Here is a 23,533-nt window from a genome sequence, read left to right on the forward strand (position 1 = left end):
CTGCTGAAAGGAAACATACTGAAGACTGCAGTAATTATAACCTATGAGAAAAGCACTGCCCACCTCCCACCCCCCATATTTGAAGAGGGCATAGTCCAGCCCTCCATCCTGGAGACTTCCACCCATTCCAAAGGGAGGTCTGCACTGGGTCTGACTGGCTCAGGTTCCCACCCCAGACATTCCCCCAGGTTGAAGATCCACTTACCTGCCTGGTTTGTGGTTACATTTACAGACACAAACTGCCGGGCTCCGGGGCTCTGGTCGGACACTCCGTTCACTGCCTCAATTTCAAAGGTATAGTTTGTATGAGCAAGCAGATCCACCATCATGACAGAGGTGTTTTTCAGGCCGGTTTGCTGGGGGAGGTACCTGACATGACCGCCACACGCCTCACACAGACCCGAGTGTGAGCTGCACTTCTTGCATGCAATATAATAAGACACATCTTTCCTTCCACCAGTATCAGCAGGGGGAATCCATTCCAGAAAGACACTAGTCTCGTTAACATTTGAGATGGCACTCCGAGGAGCAGAGGGGGGTCCTGGTTTGCAAAGTGAGAAAAACACATGGTAAAAACAGTATCATCAGTCATCCTGCTCGCTACTACTCTCTAGGCTGAATAGAGACGCCCCATTGCTCATGTGTCAGAAAGTACACGGCGACCATTTCCAACAATACTTCAAGAACTGGGAAAACAGGGATTTGTTTTGAGCACCGTGCTCAAGAGATCTGTGTTGGGATGCAGTCACCTGAGTGGGAGGACAGGACACAGGGCTGGCTCAAGCCCAAGAGGAGGAGCACTGCACCCTGGGGCATTGTCTCCGGTGCTCTCCTTGCTCTTCCTGCAAAGGGATTAGCAAGTCTTTGCCCTGTCCAAGTTCCTGTTGGCTTCATCAGGGGCAAGATTCCTCCTCCTCACCCCGCTGCCCCTGCACCACTAACCCCTAGGTCCTTAAAAAAAGACACACACTGGCGTTTTCACACCACCCAGGTACTCAACTCTTTCTTTCCTCCGGTTGCAGCCGCCTCTTCCCATCAGCCATTTGGCAGCAGTGAAACCAAAGCTTAGCTATCCAAATCACACTTAAGTGAGATGCTCAATGTAGCCCAAAGCAGATGGTGATCTACACGGGCCACTGGAAGCACGGCTCTGTCCAGCCACTCCTTGGCAACCCTCCTGGTCCTGCCAGGCTGGCTACCCACGCTGGCTACACACTTGCTTACTTTGCCAAGCCTCCCTGCTCAGGATGCCAGCATGACACTGGCAAGGCTATCCAAGGAGGAGCAGCTGCTGCAGAGGTACCAGAGCACCTGCATAAAGTGGGCTGCTTCTCCTCATCCTGGTGGGAAAGGCCACGGCTGGGCAAGCAAAGCCCACCTGGAGGCACCTTCAAGACTTGCTTCCTCACAGAAGGTGCTGCAAGGTTTTTGTTTTGAACAGGCTTGTGTTGCAGATGAAGGGCAAGCTGCAGATACACCCTGAAGACAATGTGAAAAGACAAGCAGGAGTCTCATGCAAGATATCCTCATGTTAAGTACTCAGGGAATGCTAATCAATGAGGAAGAAAGAGGAAATCTATCAAAGCAAGCCAGGATGGATTTTAGTCATAGCACCACCAGTAAATATACAGCAAGGGCTGGGATTTTTGTGAGGGAAGGCAACACACCACACTCCTCTACAGTTTGAATGAAGTTGTCAAAACCCATGAGCAGTTCCTTGAAAAGGGTCCAATGAGTAGCTTCACAAGCTAGACATCCATATGAATCCTAACAGGCTGACTTAGGCTGTCATCTTCTCATTTTGTTGTGATAACTAAACTCGATTCATTATTTAAAACAGGCAGTGTTGCAAAAATGAAATCACCTTATAAACCAGAAGCATTCTCCTCCATTTCCTTTTTCTATTTCCCTCTCTGAGTCTATAAAATTTGTAACACTGATAAACTGAAACACTGTAATGATTTCGACTCAAGCTGTTCTGATTCAATGAGAAACTCGCTGCCAGAGGAAGTAAATAATCCTGATGTATTTTTTTCTTTTGTTTTTCGGAGGAAAGGCAGTTGAAGAAAAAAGCTAAGTTGGCTTAGGAAATGCCAGATCATCTTTGTTTTGTTCTGTGATCCCTTCAGGTCCCTACAAACAGGGAGAAATCCACTCCCAAGCTGCACCCCAGGGATGCAGCACTATTGAGCTAATGACACCAACATAGAGCCCAAGTCAGGACTATTTTCTGCAGTGTCATACTTGTACTGATATAATGGAAACTATGGAATTCATCACTGGAGCTGTATAGAGTTATATGTGCTGCACTTGAGGATGTTTTATATGTTTTAACTGGTTAAATTGCCCTATTTTTTCTTCCACTGGATGAATGTCCTTTTGCTGATGCCAGTACTCAAGGAAAAAAATAGAGAACTCAGGCACAAGAAACACTTACTGGACAATGTCTTTAACAGGGGATAAATTATTACTTTTGTAAAGTCACCAGAGGTTTTTACTTGCTTTGTACAGAAAAGTCTGCTACTCTTCTTGAAGGCTTAAAAACATCAGCTTCAGTGGAAATGCTTTAAAATTGGCTTTTGTAACCTATAAAATTAGCGTTCTCCCAGGGCCTCAGAGAAAGGTCTTTAGTAGAATCCTGAAGCTGTACCTGAATAAAACTTGGCTAAACCCCAGCTGGGAGAACAAAAAGGTGTTTTACCTTCAGAATAGGGGGGCCCTAGATCTGCTAAGGTGGTCTACTTTAATTTCCAAATTCCTGTTGTCAAGGGCACAGATATTAGTCTACTCACTTTTAAAAAGATTTATGTAATTTTTGAATTTGCTACTTTATACCCTCAGATTCACTCCTTTTGCACCACAGTTTTCTGACAAGAGGCAAACGCTTTCTGAAAACAAAAATATTTCAAAACAAAAGTATTTTCCTTGATGGACAGCAAACCTGTTGTTTACTGATGCACATATTTTAAAAATATAACCTAAGAGAGAAATTACTCTGAAGATAGAAATATATGTATGTAAACACTCAAAGTTAACTGTAAAGTTTTTGCAAGTAGACTATTACAGTAAATACAATGAAGTCTTCCATTTGTCCCATGTGTCATAATACTACAAATATTTCCCCAACATGCTCTGAGCAACAATAAAGCTACTCGTAAGAGACATGAGGAGAAAAGAGAAAGGTGGAACTGTTTTAGTTTTAAAGAGATGTTGCGCAAGGAACTGAAGCTAGGATTACTTAGTTAAGAAGAAACAAAATGCAATTACTTACTGGAAGATGCATAATAATATTAAAATAATTCTCAAATATCCATTAGGACCCAAATTTTTTCTTTTTTGTCTGAGAGCACTAATTATTTCAGACTGCATCACAGCACTATTAGTTTCAAAATTACCAATCATTACTTATAAAACATACTTCAGAAACTAGAAAAATTGAACAAAAATGTATTCCTCCCTCACCCTGTACTTAACTGAGCAAGTGACAGTGATATAGCAGCTAGTTTTCTTTAGTGATGCTGGTGGTGGTGGTGGTGGGGAGACTCATGCAGCTTGGAACTGAAAAACTCTCACTTTAAATTAAGAAAATGTGATTTGACAGCTATACTGAGTGGCAAGGGGACTTTGCAGGTGTAGACGTGAAAACAAACATTGATGTATTCTCTAAAATTAACTGTATTTCTTGTTGAAGGAATCCTATGAATATTATTAACTTCTGTGGCAATAAATAATAAAAACATAAAAAAAACCCCTTGCAATATTTTCCTACCACTCATGACTCAAGTCTCTCTCACTTTTGTTTTAGCTTATGATGAGCTGTTGCCTTGCAGATATAACTGGACTGGTTTAGAACACCAGTGTTGCTACCTACTCTTTACTGCCCCTGCCAAAATCTTCTACCCCTGCTGCTGAGCTGGCACAGCACATGGAGTCCTCCTCATCACCTTCAGCACAAACAGAGCAGTATTAGGACAAAATCCTAAGAAAAGATGCATGGGGAAGGTGAGGGTGACAGGAGCACACGGAGAAGGCTCAGATATTCCACCTGCTTTTGGGGTGGTAGCTGTGAATGCCAGCAGAGGTGCTGCAATGTCCTCAGCTGTGGCTCTGGGGTTTGCAGTGGGAAGCAGAAGCTGAGCTGCGCCTTGATGGGTATTAAACTTCTCATCTGCCCCAGAAGGACTCTATACCCTGCCAAGCCATATCCTAACACAGCTTCAGGCACCACGCCTGGGCCTTAAACTAGCTTACAGTAAGCTCTCAAAACAAAAGTAAAACCCACACTGAAAGAAAACCACCCAAACAGTAAAAGCCAACAAACTTAGACAGTCACCAACAATAAATAAGCACAAAATCCCCAAACAAACATAAAAAGAAAATCCCATGGCATTTGCAGAGTTGGAAATTACAGCCTTCACCTAGAGGGTTTGAACTGCACCAGAAACCTGGGAGAGACAGGCTCTTGAATTTAATTTCTTTTAAATAGGAATTGTTCACCTCGCTTGTGCCTCTCTGAACCCTGCTGATGCTGCTCAGGCCATAGGATGCATAATCATCCTCCTCTGGGGTGGTAGCCCCTTCCCTGGCTAAAGCACCAGCAGGACAGACTGCATGTGCACTTTTCCATTCTGGGAAGGGCAGAGAGCAGCACCACTGACGGTGGGCAGGAGGCACAGCAGACACCAGAGTCTGGCATAACTCTCTCTCAGTTGCTGGCTTTGGCTCTGTCAGCACAGAAAAGCCTACTTTATGACTGTTCCAGAGCTCAGTGTGTTTCCCAATACCATGCTGGACCACATTTATCTGAATTTTTTTAAGTCAGGCCAAGGGGTAAAATGAACATCAAGAAATGCTGCTATCAGATTTTTCATGCTATAACCCACTCTGGCTGTGCCTCCAAAGGACTCTGGCACACCTATTTAATAAACTGGGAAGTGCTTGCATGACTCACCCCCCCAGACCTCTTTGATCTGACAGCACCAGTGACTCCAATGCTGCCTAAGGCTGCCTTCTCCTTCCCTGCAGCACAGCTTCCAACAGCCATGCTCCTTTGCCTGGTCAAAATCAAAGGCAGAGTTCAAGGGGCCCAATTCTGCTCCAAGTGCCTCCTGCAGGCAAGCAGAGAGCTGCCAAGGGCAGTTTCCTTTGAGAGAGTGTGTCTCCAACAGGAACAGACTTTTTCTTTCTCTTTTTGAAGTGGAAAGATGGGGAGATAGGAAGGACATTTGTATTCACTGGGAAAGGCGCAAAAGCCACTACCATCTCTAAGCATGCAAAGTACTTCCCTACAGTATGGAAGTCACCACTGCACCATTGTCCAGTGGCTCTGAGTATGTATGGAGTCATAAATCTACTTTTTCCTCCATTGTTTAAGTGTCTTGGAAGGCTCAACTTCTCCTGCACCAGTAGTTCAACTCCATTTCAGTAACTTTCAATCACTTCTGCACCACAAAAGTTGCATTTGGAGCGTGACAGTCCCAGCTCAGATCTGTGCTATACTCAGCAGGACTAGATGGGGGCATGGAAATTGTGGCCTTAAGTATCTGAAACACAAACTGAACAAGGGACTTTCAAGGTACAGCTGACAGGACAGCTCATGGATGGCAGGAGAAGGGTAAAATTAGTGATTCTGATTACCCTGGAGTCCCAGTAGCCCAATGTGCCTGTTACACTGCCCACCCCCTACACCCAGGGGATAAGTTCTACATTTTGCAGAAGCAGTTTCCCTCACAGAGTTTTGAGAAGAGTGACCATCGCCACCCAGATTGGAAAGAAAGGGCTCTCTCCCAGCTTGTTTAGTGAAAATGAGCTACGGGATGACACCAAGCAGGGCCATGGAGATTCCATCCATGCCCACTGCTGGCAGGGATTACCCGCAGTTAATTTCGCGTGTGTGCCCCACGCTGGCACCCAAGCACACACCAACAGGGATGGCTGGTGCCATGCTAATGGCTGAGCCCACCCAGCAGTGCAGGGAGCAGACAGAGCATTTGCTCATTACAAAATCTCTTCCTGGCTTGGATGACAGCTTTCAAAGCAAAAAGCACTGAGAAGCCTCTTCTCGTGTAACCCGAAGTATGGTGGACAATGACAGTGACATTACAAGTGTGTCAAGACTAGCTCAGACTCCAGTGCAGAGCCTGAAAAAGCACATTAGTTAGTATCACAATGTCTAGTCACAGTACAGGAACAGCTTGAAAGGATTAAAAACAACCCTATAAGCACATGCTTACTTGTACAGGCCATTGTAGGTGGGTCTGATTCCTTCCTAAAATAGTGTTCTTCACACAGGCAAGATGTGGATGCTTCATCAAGTGTGTAGCTGTGAGGGGGACATTTGCTGCAGGATGGACTGTGGGGTGAAGCTTTGAAGAACCCAGGTCTGCATACTGTGAAAAGAAGAACCACAGGCTAAGCTCTCCCATCATAAAATTAGTCTCTTCACATTTCCTTTAAAAAAAACCCCATATCTTCAGCTATAAAACAGACAAATACTCACAAGCTATTTAGTTTGCATATTTTAAAACAGTCTATGTCACTAGCAGATAGTGCATGCTTAAATATCTGCATGAAAAGAGAATGTGAATTTGTTGATTATTTCTTTCCCCTAGCATCTGCCATCGCTGGATATTTATTTTCCTTGTTGAATGCACTAGAGGTAACATCATCTGGGCTCTGCTTTAGAAAACATTACTGTGATTTTTTTTTCGTTCAGTCTTAGGAAAACAGGTAAAATGCATTTCATGGTTTTTTGTTTAAGATGTTCTACACCCAGAAATCAATGTCTCAGCAAACAAATAGCAACACAGTGGTGGAGGGGATCTCAAGATCGACATCTTTAAGACATTGTGATAAGGCTACTTCCCTAGGGTCTTTCCCCCAGCAAACCTGTGAGGAATTTTAAAAGTGCTCTATATGACAGGCTATTCTGGGTATAGTCTGAACCAGGCATGCTAACCATACAAGAGATTTCTTCCAGCTCCAATACATATGCATGACGAAGCACAAGGACTTGATCTGAGAGCTGCTTTTTTTCTTACAAATCCACAGCTATGGGTAGCTTGGGATTTTTTTTTAAGTAGTTTGAAATGAATACAGTAATATCTTGTTTCCATCAGCCTGAAACAAGTGCTTTTTCACCTATGCAAAGCTCTCTGCACTTCACCTGTGTGTGCACACTGCCAGAAGCCGTGATAGCCACAGTTTTGCAAGTGTTTTTTTTAGGAAAAAACCCAGCTGGCTCTGTATCATATCATTATATACAGAATTACAAATGCACTGTTAGCAAAAGGAGGAAATGTTGATTTTCTGTTTGTGTCAAAAAACAGAGGCATGGGGACATGTCAAAGTAGCTCTGAAGTGCTGTTACCTTTCTTCCTTCAGAATTGCTTTAAAATATTTCTGCCCAGTATGATATTAATGATGCACAGATCTGCTAGCAGACTTGAAGAAGTTACCTGTAAATCCCAGAGCCTTTCCATCTGCATTCAAACTCTCCCAGCTGTAATTAGCTTGCAAAGGAAATGAGTTCACAGTGAAAGCATTAATATTATCCCATCAGGAATGTCCCAGACAATCACAGCATGTGCTAAAACTCAGCAAGTGATGACAGAATTCATCTTCACCGTAGGTAAAGTACAGGTTTTTACTAGTGCTCCCTTTCCTGTGAGGGACCAACTAGGACAACTGCTTCTAAAGTTGGCTCTGCTTCGTGTAGTACCAGAGAAACTCCCTTGACATCTTCCCTTTTACGTCAGTAGTTTCTCCACCAAAGGTGAGACCCTTGCACATCAATTCCCAACTCCCAGAGCTGAACTGTTGATCTTTGGTGATGAACATCACTCACGCATCAAATGTGTGATGCAAGAGCATCCAACAGACCTCCCCCAGACCCAGCTCCACAGCCTTGCCTGGACTGTGCACCTCTCAGAGCAGGCACCATACAGCCCTGAGCAGGTCCCAAGCTCAGCACAGGCTGCCAGGTCACCCCATGGATCTGCAGCTTCTCTGCCCTGCTGTACGGGGTGATCAGCTCCCTTCTGACCTCCCCAAACCAACACCCTCCCACTCTATTCCATAGCTTCCCTTTCTTTCCACAAGACAAGCAGAGAACAACTGGTTGGACTGGAAGGATTTACTGGTTCTAAAAACCCCATTTTCCAAAATTGCTCATCATCCAACTAGTGTTCCATTCCTAGGTTGTGGTATCCATCTGCAGTGCACACTTGTTCTGCTTTGTGCCCAGACACCAGGACCAGTGAACAGACCTAGGGATGAATCTGCGCTTGATGGCTTTTAGTAGACTTGCCACAAGCTGCCCTCATGATTTATGGCACATCCCTCAGTTTCCAGCACATACTTAAATTCTTTTATTTACTTTACAGTCACCTTCAAATGCTGCCCAACCCATGGCAAGGACTGTTACAGAGTCTCTGGAGAGTCTTCTGGGAGAGCAGACCATCAAATGGTTCCTCTCTAGCCCACAATTTGTATTTCAAGGCCAAATCAAACACCCTTGCACACGCAGACAACAGAGGTGGGGAAATGAAAGCACAAAAATGTGCAACTTGTAATGACAGCAGTGCACATCTATTGTGTACTCAATGTAATTAGCCATCAAAAAAGGACCTGAATTTATCTCATTATGTTCTATCAAGACAGACAGAAAATCATTAGAGCACAAGAGTTCACTGTGCTTCTATTTTGTGCAAAGCAGCAAATGCAAAATAAGTCAGTTTTCCTTGACAGATTTGAAACGAGGTGTAGCTTGTTGATGATGGTACAATATGTACCTCAGCTCAAAGGTAATGTGTGGTTTTCATGAATAAATATGGAACCAAGAGATGCACAAGGCAAATAACCCATGTCTTAATGAGAGATGTGAAACAGAACTGAACTAGACTAATTTTTGTATAAACTGCAGGCTCTCATGGGTCAGGTAAGTCCCATTTATATCCAAAAAGTATTAGGAGGAATGCTCAAGAGCATTAGGTTACACTGAAGATTTCAGCATGAGTTCTCAGAACAAACAGGCAGCAGAGCAGTATCCTGTTGGACTGAGGTGAAATATTCCTGTGTCAGTTAGAAAGGAAGAACTCAGGGACAGGAGATGGGCTATGCAAAAAAGGGGAGTACAGGAAATCAAAATCAATGCAAGAAGTGCCACAGTGAATGGCGTTGGCTGAATCCACATGCGTGAAACAGATGCTTTGGGGAGGACAGGGGGATTTTCAGGGCTCCCCAGCACAGTCTTCCAGGCTCTCATGACCAGCAGCTCCTGATGGAAGGCACGCTTGCAGTACCGTGCTCAAGAACAGAAGCAGCTGTAGCTGCATGGGTGTGTCAGGCACAACTTGTATCTTCTACAACACTTCCCTCATATCCTTTCCTGTGCTTGCTTTGCACACAACACAGAGGAGAGGACAGCCTGTGCGATGGTCCCAGCAGCGATTGTTTAACAGACAGAGATGCTGTGATGGAATGGACCCTGCTTAGATGGAAGCTGACCCAGGGGCACCCTACACCTCCACACTGCAGAGCAAGTATCAGCGTAGGTGGATGAGCATAGCCTGCTGGGCTGAACAGCCAAAAGCAGCAGCTGGTACCCTGTCCATTTTCTGCCACTGGTGGCAATGTCTCAGACATTTTGCAAATTTGTTTCAGAGCAGATCAGGGCCAAAACCAACTTACCTTGTATGTACCTTGGGTTTTGGTCTCTTTTACCATTCCTCATCTGACAGTCAATCTTATAATCTCTTCATGAAGTATATATGACTTTATTTAAACTTACATGGGTGTCTGGTGTTTAATTCCTAATTAAATCTTATTTTAGTCTTCTTATATTTTTATCTCAGTATTTCCAATTCACCAACCATTGAAAGGATACACAGAACTAGCACAGTACAGTCATACAGATAATGGTGTTATCTATCTTTTAAAGGGGATAGGAAAGCAGGAGAAATAAGATGAGCTTAAGGCTCCCCATAATCTGCTGCAAGCCAGCTGAAAAGAAATGAAATCAAGTTTGAAGCTGTTGATGAGATCTGCTTCTTTCTTCTTAATATTAAAACTCTTTAACTGATTAACAGCCAGTGATGTGTGAAAATAGTCTTTAAATTAAATCGGTTGTTAGAAAAAAAATTATTATTTTTAGAGACAGCAAATACGCCATAAACAACCTGCTAGTGTTAGGTACAAGTGGGATGTGTTTCTGTTAGTAGCACATCCATTATTAGCAAATCAATTTAACTCATTTTATTTTTAATAGCAACCACAAAATGTAGCATGCACAGAGCATTAACATCTGCGCAGCCTCTTGCTGCACCCTTTAAAGGGCCAGAGAGAGATGGCTGTGGTGAAGGATGGCAGCAAGAGCATCTTGGGATTGCAGTGGCATGGGCTGATCTCTTAAACCAACAGCAATTGGATTAGAAACTGTCTCTGTACCTTGCAGAGAGGAGCCCACAAGAGCCATGCTGAAGGACAGTAGCTCCTGGAAGGAATGTGGGTGGATGGAGGTAGAACGGTCCTCTTACAACGAAAACTGGCCTCTGCCAACAACATGCTGAATGTGCTATACCAGTACTAGAGACAGTGAGTACTGGTGAGGAGACAAAGCAAAAAGAGGGGAGAACAAACCAGTAACACCACCCAGCTGGGGGACTTATTGCCAGACTATTTTCTGCAAGACTTAACATCAAATGATTTGCAGCTGCATCCCTGTAACCATCCTTTCCCTGAGCTTTGGCTGACGACTGCAGCCAACAGGCAGGGCTGCTCTCCTCTCCATCTCCCCATGCCTCTGCTGCACACTGACCCAAGACAACACATGCTGGAAGCAAGGACCACATCCAAGGCTTTCCAAACTCACGTGACCATGTCAGCAAAACCACACAACTATCATAGAATTATTAAGGCTGGAAAATACCTCTAAGATCACTTAGTTCAACCAGTGACTAAACATCATCATGTCAACTAAACCATAGCACCAAGTGCCATATCCAGTCATTTCTTGAATGCTCCTAGGGATGGTGACGCCACCGCTTCCCTGGGAGGCCCGTCTTAATGCTTGAAAACCCTTCCAGTGAAGAAATTCTTCCTGATGTCCAACCTGAATCTTGCCTGGTGCAGCTTGAAGCCATTTCCTCCCATCCTGTCACCAGTTGCCAGTCAGACGATTTCCTTCCTAAAGTATGTCCAGCCTTCCTGGACCCTTTTTTTATTAAGGACTGTATCTGAACCAGTGTCCTGAACAGGCCAAAGTCTGCCCTCTGGGAGTCCAAGGCAGGTTTTGTAGGCCCCTTTCCTTCCCTCACCAAGAATCGAAAACGTTATAATTCCTTGGTCACAACGCCCAAGGCGGCCCTTGACCCCCACATCTCTCACCAGCCCTACTCTCTTCATAAGCAGCAGGTCCAGCAGGACACTGCCCCTGACACTCACCAGGTGTGTCAGGAAGTCAATATTCCACACACTCCAGGAACCTCCTAGACAGCCTCCTCTCCACTGTACTGAGTTTCTAGCAGACATCCAGGAAGTTAAAGTGTCCCACAAGAAAAAGGGATAATCCAGGAAGTTAAAGTGTCCCACAAGAAAAAGGGATAATGTGAAACGTCAGTCAGCTGCTTGTAGGATACTCTATCAGTCTCTTTATCCTGTAATTAGTATTAGTGCGAATTCCAGTTCTGTCTCTGTAGAGAGAGAAGCTAGGAAACATGACCCTACAAGCCTTGAAACCCCAGGAGATATAAAAAAGGTCCAACTTATTACTCTTTCACACTCTTGTGATGCTGGGAGGATAAGCTCACAGTACTTAAGTGCTTAGGATCAGTAAAGTGACATTTCATATGTCCCAGAACATAAAACTCAAACAGGAATTAGACTGTCTCCCTTGCAGAGCACCAAATGAGTCTCCACAGTAATCAGAAACCACACGTGTAACTCATAAGGTAGTGCCACTAATCCATAAATAAAGCCAAAGGACTAAATCTAACAAAAATTAATGAGAATAAGGATGCCTACCCTAGATGGAGCACAGGTTATCTGGCTGAGGTTTCCTCCCCACCCTGGAAAGACCTCTGGCTTCTCCTTCACATCCTCAGTCCCATTTACCTTTCCAGACTGCCAACTTCTTCAGACAGGGACACAGAGCTCAAATTGTCACAGCTTTTAAAAGTAAGCACAGTGTAAAACTCTCTGCCCCATGGACAGGCCCATAGTCCACAATGACGCAGCTCTCAGCTGAAACACAAGCAGGATATGGAGGGATGTGCATGTATGCGTGTGTGTGTGTTTTCAGCTCTGTAGCTCATCAGCTCTGCTTTCATTTGCACATTGCTCCAGTGCAGGGAATCTGCCTTGAGAGTTGAAGGATCTGAGCAAAAACAAGCTACAAATAAATCAACCCCTGTTCTCTGGAGCTGCCATGCCTTGAAGTGTTTGCATTGAGAAGAGGGTGCTGCTGCCTCTTAGATGTGTCCAAAACCTATAAAGGGTTTAGCGAGGTACAGTCTTTACAATGTGGAATCAATTAAAATGCTGTGAGGCTCCAAGCCTCAGCTTGTGCTCCTGACACGCTCTTTTACTTACAGAAAAAACAAAACAGGAAACCACAACGGACTGTCTTCGTGTCTCCCAACAAGCATAAACATATGAATGCCAAGCTCTTCTAAAAAGTGTTTCAAGAACTACAGCAACCCACCACAGAGCATCCTTCTGCAGAATTTACAAGCAGGCTCCCAAGAGCTAATCCAGCCCTCCCTATAAGCTTTCCTGAACTGCAGGCTGACACTGAAATTGCTGCCAAAGCTACAAAGCTACAGAAAAATGTGTAAAATGCCCTGATTCTATCTCTTTTAGGTTTGGTCTCTTCTATCTGCAATAGTGCAATGTTGCTTCCTGTAGGATGCCTTGGGGATTTGAAGGGAATTAAATAAGTACCCACTAATAAAACATTGTAATTTGAAGCTGCCGGCTCACTTCAATCCAGCAGACTTGCCAGCATCTTTCAGGAAGCCCAGCACCCAATGCTGCAGTCCAAGAGCTGCTAAAGGTCCTTTTAAATGGTGTCCTGGAGCTTGCTGGACAAGTGAGGCATCTACAGGCTCTGCACTGTGGAAAATAGAGACTCAGCCTCTAGCTTGAATCTCAACCAATTCATGCGTCTCAAATGGGAAATATTCTTTAAAGCTTTTTTTCTTCTGTTCTAAGAAAACATTGTCTTTTGATGCTGTCCTGCCCAACCCCACACTAACTCAGGCTGAATTATTTCCACTCTGCATTGAAATCAGCTCTAGCTCTGAATACAAAAACAACCTTAAAAACTAGAATATAAATAAGTTAGTGCTTTCAGTTCCTTCCTCTGAAATATCACTTTTTTCTATCACGTGGCTCGCTAAATTGTCACACAATAATTTATGACATAACCGTAGTCGCTAGAAAACTAAGAATTAACTGCCATTAATGACATTAATGTCTTTCTTCTAAATGGAATAAAACTTTATCACATGGCATCGCTCTGAAAAATTCATCAAATTCCCAAGTAATTCAAGACATAAAAATACCTAGAACACAACACATTTGAAAAAGCTCATGCTTACATTAGTATCTTAATGGGCTATATTTCTGCACATTCTGACTTTGCTCTAAAGAAGATTTTAAAGCAATCAATGAGGCAAAACCTGAGTCAAGCCTAAATTCTCAGCAGCATGATGGAGGAGCAGGAAAAGAGATTTATACTGGCATATATGCAAACCCACACTATCATTTGGGTTGATTTCACAGAAGGAAAGCAAGCTATGGAAAATAAATGGTCTTAGGGGAAACAGAAGATTTTTCAAAAGCATTTAGCACTGCACAGGATTGCTCCCTGTGCCAACTGCAGGGCTAGGCAGCTGTGCTTTGGTTTTGTGAGGTCTTCTTTTTTCCAAACTTACCTGTCCAAAAAAAACTTGAGAGAAACTAGTACATTTCTAGAGAAAGGACTTAAGGTGAAGTGTCATTTCCTAGCAAACCCAAAATTTCTGTGACCAGCTGCTGCATGCTTTTGCAAGCATGTTCAAGGGCTCCTTCAGCTCTCAGCACAGGCAGCACTTGCAGTCTTCCTTGCTCTCTGGCTACAAGGGACAGATCCAGGTTGATCTCACTGAACCCCAACTATCTGGCTTACAATAAAAAAGGAAGTCCAGGTCGTGTTGCTGCAGCTTTTCTGCCTATCATATTTATAAATTATGTATCTTCACAAATATCTAGATCCACAAAAATCTGTGTATCTTCAGTTTGTTCTCTGGGGTGTGGGATAAAGATGCACTTAAATTACTCCTAAATTACTGTCTCAGTTTTTTTAATGAAGACAAACTGAAATCATTTTACTCCCTTAAACAGAGGAAGCCATGATTTACAATGCTGCACCTAAAGGAAAAATACAGTTTAAGACACAGAAGGCAGCACAGACACATTTGTTTCTTCACGCTCATAAACATAACTTAAGATGCCCGGCTCCACACATAATCCAAGAGGCACAGGAGTCTATTTTGGGGGTTTGTGCACACAAAGACACACATGCACCCGGGTTATCCTTTGTTATGCGAATGGCGACTTAAACATTCAAGCTGCAGTGTCATTCAAATCGAGGGGAGGATTGATGGACAGGGCACAGAACTCCCTCGAGTTCCACAGCAGCATGGACTGAATAGCAATAACAAGCATCGTCCCTAAAGGCAGATGGGGGGACAGGATCAAACTTGAAAATGATGCAGCCAAAACCCCCATGTTCATCTGTACACACCTATTACAGACAGTAATGCAAAGATCAGTTGACAAAATCTCCTGGAAAATAGTGCTCTTCAAAGAGCCCTATTTTGCCGGCACAATACTACAAGGGAAGGGTTTTAGTCTTATGGTTCAGTCTGCCATAAGAATCTGGAGCCCAACCGGCAAAGAAAGAAACATTCTTTAATTATGCTGTGGTTTGGACAACTGCAAGTCACTGTGGTTACGAAATATGATGATTGGGAGGATTTATTTTGATGATTTATGCCATGTGTGTTTACTCTACCAACATTTTAAGGTTTTAGCCTGCACTAATAAACTGTACATATGCAGACAGTAAAGAGAATTAAAAATTCTTACAATGTTTCTCTCCAATTGGCTCTACCTTGCTTAACTTCATTTGTGTGAACAAGATTTCTTGTTGGTATAAAACCAGGCTTTCCTCTGCTGACTATTTGGTCCAAAATAGACAGCATCCCACCAATCTACAGTGATGTTGGTATAAAACCAGGCTTTCCTCTGCTGACTATTTGGTCCAAAATAGGCAGCATCCCACCAATCTACAGTGATGCTAACTCATACTCAAAAGGATCCTTTCAAAGCTAGCGTCAAATGTTTAAGGGCTTGTTTGCTTCTAGCTTTATGATCATCTGTCTCAGGAGGTAAATTCGGCAGGATTGGCTGCAGACAATTTGGTTTAAAATTGTTCCTCTGTAATTTATGGCTGAACATATGTCACTCCAGACACATCTATTCAGATTCCATCAGAGGGCGACGGAGATGGATCTTTTATAGTCCTGACCAAAAAAAGATAGGAAGGATTTATCCAGAGTTGACAGAGCTAAGTGTGCTAAATGGGTTTATGCACAGAACAATGACTTTGGGGAAGTGATGTTTCTTGGTGCGTGGATTTTATTGGGGCATTTTGTTGTCATTGCAAATTTAAGGTGCAGGTGATGCTAGCCAATTTTGCCATGGGCAGGCAGCTGAGAGGGGCACAGAAAGAAACATGGACGTATCTCTTGGGGAACACCTCCCTTCAGTCATGTTTCCTTCCACAGAAGCTCATGGACTTTTGCACTGGAGCACATTGATTGGAGTTACAAAAGGAGGTCTCACTGAGCTAAATTCTGCCCTGATATGCATACCACAAGATGATCTGGCTTGTTAGGCCACAAATCAAGGAGGGTGTGCAAGGAAGACATGGCAAATATTAATACCTTGAGAAATTTAACCAGGAGAGCTGAGCAAGCTCTAAACACACAACCAAGTGCAGAAACATCAGTTATCCTGTCAAATGCAGATAGAATGCTTCATCATTTTAGTTTAATTATCCAGACTGACTGGTTAATTAGAACCAGACTTAAAATACTGAGATTATTTGTTAAATTGATTAAACTACCCCTTTGGGTCAGATGAACACTGCAACACTTTACAGCTCATCTGCCTTGCCAAGCAACTCCACCAAACAGCTCCTCTTTAGCAACAAGTTCAACAAAGGGCAACCTGAGGCATTGCTGACTCTTCCCATGCTTTTCTTCTGTGCTGCAATCCATCAGAGAATTTATTTCAGCACCATTCTCCTGTTTCTGGAGGAAAATTTGCCGCATATAAAACATGCTCAAACACAAGATAAAACAATGTAACACGACACTTTAAACCCCCTGGTTTTGAAGCCAATCTCAATGCTATTTGGGCAGGGAGCCTAATGGGTTTTGGATGCTGGAGTTGGGTCATCCTTGCCATGAACTGGCTAGAACTGCCATGACTCCAGCCCAGTCAGAAAAAACCCAAAAGCCCAGAGGAGAAAAACAAATGCAGTTATATCCCAAGATGATGTTTTATCAGACATATAAACATTACTTTCCATGTAACATAAACATTACCTACAAACAGTACTTTCCTAAGACAAAAGCATCAGCTGGGAGGAGACATCCTGCTAACAGTCCGGTCCATTGCCTCTTCTCAAAGGCTTTGCTCTTGCCCCAAAAATGGCTGTTTGACATATGCAACTGTTCCAGAAATTCACATATGAAGCAACAAGTAAAGCAAAGCAAACACTGCCTTCCCTCTTGCTACATGAAGCCTTACCATGATGTCCTTCCTGCCAAATCCATTTCCCCATAATGTAAAGTACTAGCCTGAAGCACACTTTGCAGCAGCAATGCTGGCATTCTCACCGGCTTTTTATTTAAGGTTGTGAGCTGCCAAAGCTTGATTTATGGAGAGTTAATTCTCAAACTATTATAAAGGAATACTGTTGCTCACATGTAGCTCACATGACTCCCCAGCTATATCTAAAGAAATAAGCATTGCCTTTATGAGCTTGTTTGCCCTGGAAAGCCAGCACTGCATTCATTTGTAATTTTTACTGCATCTCTGCATCCTTGCATTGCATCAACTTGAACAATCTTTCTAAGGCAGCTTGGGAAAAAAACCCCAAACCAAGCCTTCTGCTTTATAGAAACCATTCATGTTGGATTTCTTCAAGGGAAGACTGGAAGACACCAAGAGGGGAGAAAACGGAGCAGTTGGCATGGGCACAAGGGCACTGCACCCTTGGTTTTGCATAGCTATGTCTTGCAAGAGAAAGATTGCAACCTGCTGGTCTAATGTCTCATACACTGCCACCCTCAAGAGCTTGCCACGCCTCATTGCCAGCTCCAGCTCCACACCTTGTTTCCAAAGCCTTGTCAAGGGCTGTGGCATCTGTCCTGTGATCCCCAGCAGGAAAGGGGGGCTCAGGGAGGTACTGCCTGTCCTCTCAGCAGCCCTGAAATGTACAGACTGCAAGGGAACACGAGGAATCAGTCTCGTCATGAGGAAGAGAAGGCCCAAAAAAACCCAAGAGGGAAAAAGAGGTTACTAGCCTTTTTGAGAAAAAAGACTGAAAATGAGAAAACCACCAGCAAAGCCAGCAGAAGGCAAATGCAAAACATCAAGTATTGATTATTTTATTTGAAGAGAAATACTCTGCACTGAAAGACCAAATAGGAGTTTCTTGACTCAAGTACAGACTGGTAATATTCTCCTCCCTGTAATCTCTCGGCCTCCCCAATATCTAGCATCCATTCCATATGGATGCACTTTTGGATGTTGGTTTCTTTTCAGATCCACTAGAGAGCTGCCAGAAACTTCTGTGGCTCTGACACTTAGCCCAAATACCGTCTACAATTTATTTTTTTCAAATTTGTGCAAGTGGTAAAAATACAAGGTTCATTATTCCACGCAGAAATTCTCTCATCATCCAGCCAAATTTAAAAATAAATAGTTGCAATTAAATGTGTCGCTACATTATTTATGTAGATGCATTCAATTTGCAGAAAGCTGCTATAAAAATACTCCCCTTCAATCCACGGGAAATTTATTGCACTTTTATTGTATATTTTCTTCTCCCTGCTTAAATGTATGTTGCTCCCTGCCTCTTTTTTCACCCGTGTTACTTAATACATTATTTTCCAGCCACTGTTTCTCCTACATTTGTCTTGAAAGAATGAGGGATGTAATATAAATCCAAATATTTCTTGATTATTTGTGAACAAGGCTGCTAAATGATTACTAGATAGATAATTCCAGTATTTCCCTTGAAATCAAGCACCACTCCTTGTCTCTGCATTTGGCTCTTACAGCTGTTGGGTAAATACTATGCACAAGGCTGCCCAAGGCTTCTGTGTGCATATTAATTCTGTCACAAACTCCAGACACTAAAGAATTGCTAATTTAACAACAGACTGTGAAATTATTTTTTCTTTCTTTATTAATTGCTGTGCTATTTGAAAGTGACTTCACTGCCCTGACTGTATCTGGCATGAAGAACAGGGGGAATTTCATCCTGTGAGGAAATAACTGAAAGCCTTCTCCCCAGCAGTCCCCATATTCATAACCAAATATAAATATGTGAAACAACAGCTAATAAAACCAGGTTAACTTGCTGCAGGTGTTCCTCTGTCAATTTAGCCAGGTGATATTAGCAAAATCTGACAGGGAAGCACAGTGATATATTTCATTTGTGCCTTGACATTTTGATTCTGTTTGTTAGAGTGTATGTGCAGGGATCTGGCTTTTTTTCCAAGACCTCTATAGCTGTCAGTCTGTACAAACAGGATTTGACAAGATGTCCATTTAGCAGCATGGGAGGGCAAAGGAAAAAGAAAAAAAGAGATGGAGAAACCAGGTATCTGGGTGAAGCTGCACTGCAGTACAAAAATGGATGCTTTTCACATACAGAGCAACTAAAAAAAAAAAAAAGAGCAGCTTGATATGCAGGATCTGAGACAGTTTGCATCCTTTAATCAATAGCTCCTTCGAGAAAGGTGGCCAAGAACAACATAAATAGATGGCAGAGGAGAAAGAAGACAAAAGGCGAGAGCTGGAGAAGGCACAGGATCACTGAACACTCATCCACAGAAGGATTTTTGGTGAGTCTTAATTATTTTTTAAAAAGAGAGATAAAAAAAAGGATGCTTTCATTTCCTCGAGAGAAATTAGATTTAAGAATAAATCTAAACAGGAAGTTTTGCTTTCCAAGGCTGCCTTTTTCCAGCCTGAGGAAAGAAGGAGAAGGTGATGAAGCTGTCTCTTCCAGGGATAATGTAGGAATTTAGAAGCCTTCAGCTTGTTTCTTCCTGCAAAGAAATTTGGACCAGAAGCAACCAAATGATTTACAATGAAACAGAGTACAAAATAGCTACAAAGATGAAACAACAGAAAATGAATGCTGCATTAAACAAGACAGAACCCAGAGTTTAGAGATTTATGGTTACTGGCTGGTATATAAAGATAAGAAAGGGAGTTTGATAGTCTGGGTGATTCCTGCATCTCTGCAAGCATGGTTTAAAAGAAACACTGAATACACAAATCTAGTGTTAAAATTCAGAAAGAAAAGTATTAATTAGTGGGGTTGTAACCATACCTTACCTTTCAAAATGTACCTCTACACAGCATCAGGCATAGCAGCGCTGCCTACAGGCTGCATAACCAGCAAGGGCTTGCCTCTTCCTCCTCCAGAATGCATGACAGCTGCTCCTGCCACATCTACACCAGCCTGCAGAGAGGCATCTTCCTCCTACCCTGTCCTCTCAAAGGCATGCAGCTGAACACACAGTTTCCATGGCCAAGCACACATGGGAGATCACAGGACGAGTCCAGCACCCAGCCCCTGCCCAGCTCACACAGGAGCAGCTGGGTGCTGTCTGATGCACAGGAGAGCTGGGCATCCCATGGCTAAGGGAGGGCACATACCATGCCACCACACACACATCAACCTACAGCTCAGCCTTAGAGCAGGACCAAACCACAACACCCACAGCAGGGCCAGACACCTCCAAAGCCACCAAACCAGGTCCCAGACACCAGGCATGTCTGCAAATGACCTGCCATCCCCCACAAAGGGAAAGCTTGAAATAATAATTTGTGTCAAAAAAATCCCATGACAGACATCCCTGAGTAGTTTTGCACCTTCACAGCACTCCTGTATATCACCTCTGGCATGAAGTAATGAAACGAGATCTCAGTTGAGCAGAGCCAGTCGTGTCCTGCTTACCTTGCTGCTCCACCGAGGTAGAAAATATGTATTACTGAAGCCTTAAAGAGCTTACAATTATTGCTGCAAACCCAGTAATCTCCACTGATGTAGGTAAATTGCTGATCTCTCTATCACTGTTACTTACAATGCAAAAAAACCTTGGGTTTTCTCTGCAGCTTAATAAAACCTGAGGGGAATTGGGCAAGGCTTTCATTCCTTATAGCCAGCCTTTAATGTAGAAGTCTAGATTTCCTGGAGGGGAGCTGAATAGTTTAGGATAATTAGTGATTTACATATAGAGCTGTCAACAAAGATACATGGTATTAAGTTACCATGATGAAGGGTTCCACCTTCTCAGTTGCTACATTGGATTTGATTTTATTTAAAAATTCTGTATTTTAATTCTGCTCACATTCTGCAATCGCTAGTAAAGTGGCCTGAAGCGGACAGCAAGAGGAGAGCACTAAATCGAAGGCTTAAATCACTTCTTCCTCAGTTCCCCCTGGCAGATTTAAAGAGCAACCTGGCACTAATGCTTTCAAATAATATACTGCTGGACCTGACACAGCAGAGAAACTCTGCTTCAAATCACACAATGGTCCAGATGACCATGCAATTACAATTAACCTCCTGCCCGCTGTGCCTAATGACAAACGATCATGTGAATGATAGACTCGGGAAAGGACCCAGGTATCAAAAAAATTATTTCTGATTCTTACATATTTAAAAAGCCATTTTCAGTTAGGAAGAAGCCAAGGGACACTAATTTTAGTTTTGCATCCAAAAGAAATGAATAACCCTTGATAATATACATGCAGGCATAAGCACAGGCTGTCAGCCTTCTAGCAGCAAGAGGGATGCATGGAAGTCTCCTTCTGCCAGAGCTCTGTAATCGGAAAAGTACCAATATCCTCCACTGCTATAAATCTCAGCCCAAAACTGAGAGCATGAATTTTGTCCATGTTGGATAAGAAAAGGTAATATAACCTCAAAATAGCATGCAATATATTTTGGCACACTTGCTGGGCCCATGGGGTTCGCATTACAAGGTCAATAAGTAGGGAGTTATCCTGTGCTGTTGCGTCAGGTTTTGTGCTTCCCCTGCTTTATGTCCCTCATCTCATACTTACCTCGAGACCTCTCTTTACCAGGGAGCAGCCTCCTCTCTATGATCACACAAGCATCTTCAGAAGAAAGCAGAGCTATTTTCCAATCTGCTCCCTCTGCAGAAGAGGGAAGCACAAGCATCACACCATCCTGGGAAGTGCTGGGGGGACTCGTTTCCTTTCCTGTACTCTGCTCTAATGGGGTAAGAGTTTATTTGCCCCAGTTGCGCTCCTGGTCAGATGATCTGTCAGCAGAGCATCTGGAGTGATCACTCCCTCAATTGTTTCACTGAAGCAAGCTCATTAGTTTAAATAATTTTTTAAGGTTTTTGAGAAGACACTCATTCTAATTACTGTCCAGACCTGACAGAACAGAAACCTACAGCTCAGGAGCAGCAGGATGTGTGTTCGTGTGTGTGTGTACATATTTTTACATTTATATGTATAGAACATGCTTATGCAAATTTTATCTTCCATTCTTCCTAAATCTGACATTTTCCACATCTCCCAAGAATGGCAGAAGCATGGCAGAAGCAATATGCATATGGCCACTCACCATTTGAAAGCATCAAATCACTTGCAGCACTCCCAAGACCTCTCCTGAAGCAAGAGCAAGCCTTTAGGTCCTCCTTGCTGCAGAGTCAAAGGATGCAGCAGCATCAGACCCCTGTGGGCCATACCCCCAGCCAAGATAAATGGGCAGCGCCAAGCCTGGGCAGGCCCCTCCTGCAGAGCCTGTTACGGCAAGTATTTATGAAGTTGAGAGCTGAGCTGTTTTATAGCAGCTAATCACAGGCATAACACAATTAGGAGATAAGCCTTGTAATGCAGAACATTATGTATAAGGGTTTCTACATATATTTATAGCACCTGTTTCAGCATGCCTTCAGACAGAATCTCCTCATGCAAAAGAAATATACTGTACTCTGGCAATTTATTCTGATACTTGATTAGGGAAACATTGCTTCATGAATTCTAAGCCATGACATTTCCACTAATCTTTCCATTTCAACAGCACAGAAAGGAATGTCTTTCACATCTCCATGCTTATCATTTTCAAGCTGAGTATATTATCTGCTCATCTCTGGATTTACTTGATAGCTTTTAAAAAAACTAAAACAGACCACCACAGTCTGTGAAACTTATGTGTGGCTTACTTGGAGAGCTGTTTGTCAATCCAAAGAAGAACAAATGTAGAAACTAGCTCTCATCTTTATTCTAAAGTGTGTCAAATAAATAAAAAATCCAGATTGCTATCTGTTATTTCCCTTCAATGAGACTGCTGCTTGAAAGGTTACAAATGATGATGTTTTTGCTTTAGCAAAAGGCCACGCATTAAACTTCTCCTATTGCCTTGCAGGGATCTGTTTGTTGCTCCTATTGCCTTGCAGAGTCTGTTTGTTGTCAAGATTTCCTAACCTTGCTCTTCTGCCACGCAACAGCTACCCCTGCCCTGCACACCAGTCTGCCCCCGAGAGACTTTAGCCTGCCATCCTTGCAGCCCCCCTCCTTCTGATCCCCAGCCCCACAGGCATCTGAACACCTAAACAAATAGTCAGGAGCTCCTCAGCTCCTGGAGTTTCCAAGTTACAGATTTAATTTTGTGTTGCTTGTCAGGTCCCTCAGCAGCGTGAGCTGTTCTTGTATGCCACAATACCTTGTCCCCTCACAGTTTGACCTGAGACTGCTCTCTAACCATGGAGCACCATACAGACCTGTAACCTAGAACACAACCCATCAGCTCGTGAGGGGATAAAACTCGACCTGGAGATGTGTCCTGGGAGTGCACTGCTGCTCACAGTGCCTGCTCTAGGTTCCTCAAAGGGGCCAAGCTACAGCCAGCACAAATCAGGGGCCTTGAAAGATTCACAGCACTCTGCTTCAGCCTATGAATCCATTCCCAAGGTATCATCCCACCTGCTAATGTAGAAGGAGCCTCTGCTATCATTAACTACAACAATAGTGCCTTTTGTTCTGCCATAATACACACCTATAGCAGCCTTTATTATATATTCAGACTCAACCTGTCTTTGGAATTTGCTTTCCCAATAGCTGTCATGCTCCAACACTTGTCAGTTGACTCAGATAACAAAATATTACTCTGATATTCACAGCACAACTTGGAAATTCCCTA

At 43.2% G+C, this 23,533-nt stretch overlaps 1 protein-coding gene across 8 annotated transcripts in view; it reads right to left on the minus strand.

Moving 5' to 3' along the window:
* The window catches only part of EPHA5 (EPH receptor A5), a 179,982-nt gene that overhangs the window by 80,701 nt on the left and 75,748 nt on the right, over window positions 1–23,533 (minus strand). For 6 of the 8 annotated variants that reach the window (XM_031066387.1, XM_005418145.2, XM_031066386.1 and 3 more), the window contains exons 3-4: window positions 6,234–6,389; window positions 206–541 (exon numbers count right to left, since the gene is read on the minus strand). The exons of 1 other annotated variant lie outside the window; for it this stretch is intronic. In XM_031066387.1, coding sequence (XP_030922247.1) covers window positions 206–541; window positions 6,234–6,389 — 492 coding nt within the window. The remainder of the gene's footprint in view (window positions 1–205; window positions 542–6,233; window positions 6,390–23,533) is intronic. One more of the 8 variants, XM_031066388.1, reaches the window with a different exon arrangement.

The sequence above is a fragment of the Geospiza fortis genome, unplaced genomic scaffold, assembly GCF_000277835.1.
Source record: "Geospiza fortis unplaced genomic scaffold, GeoFor_1.0 scaffold11, whole genome shotgun sequence".
NCBI lineage: Eukaryota > Metazoa > Chordata > Aves > Passeriformes > Thraupidae > Geospiza > Geospiza fortis.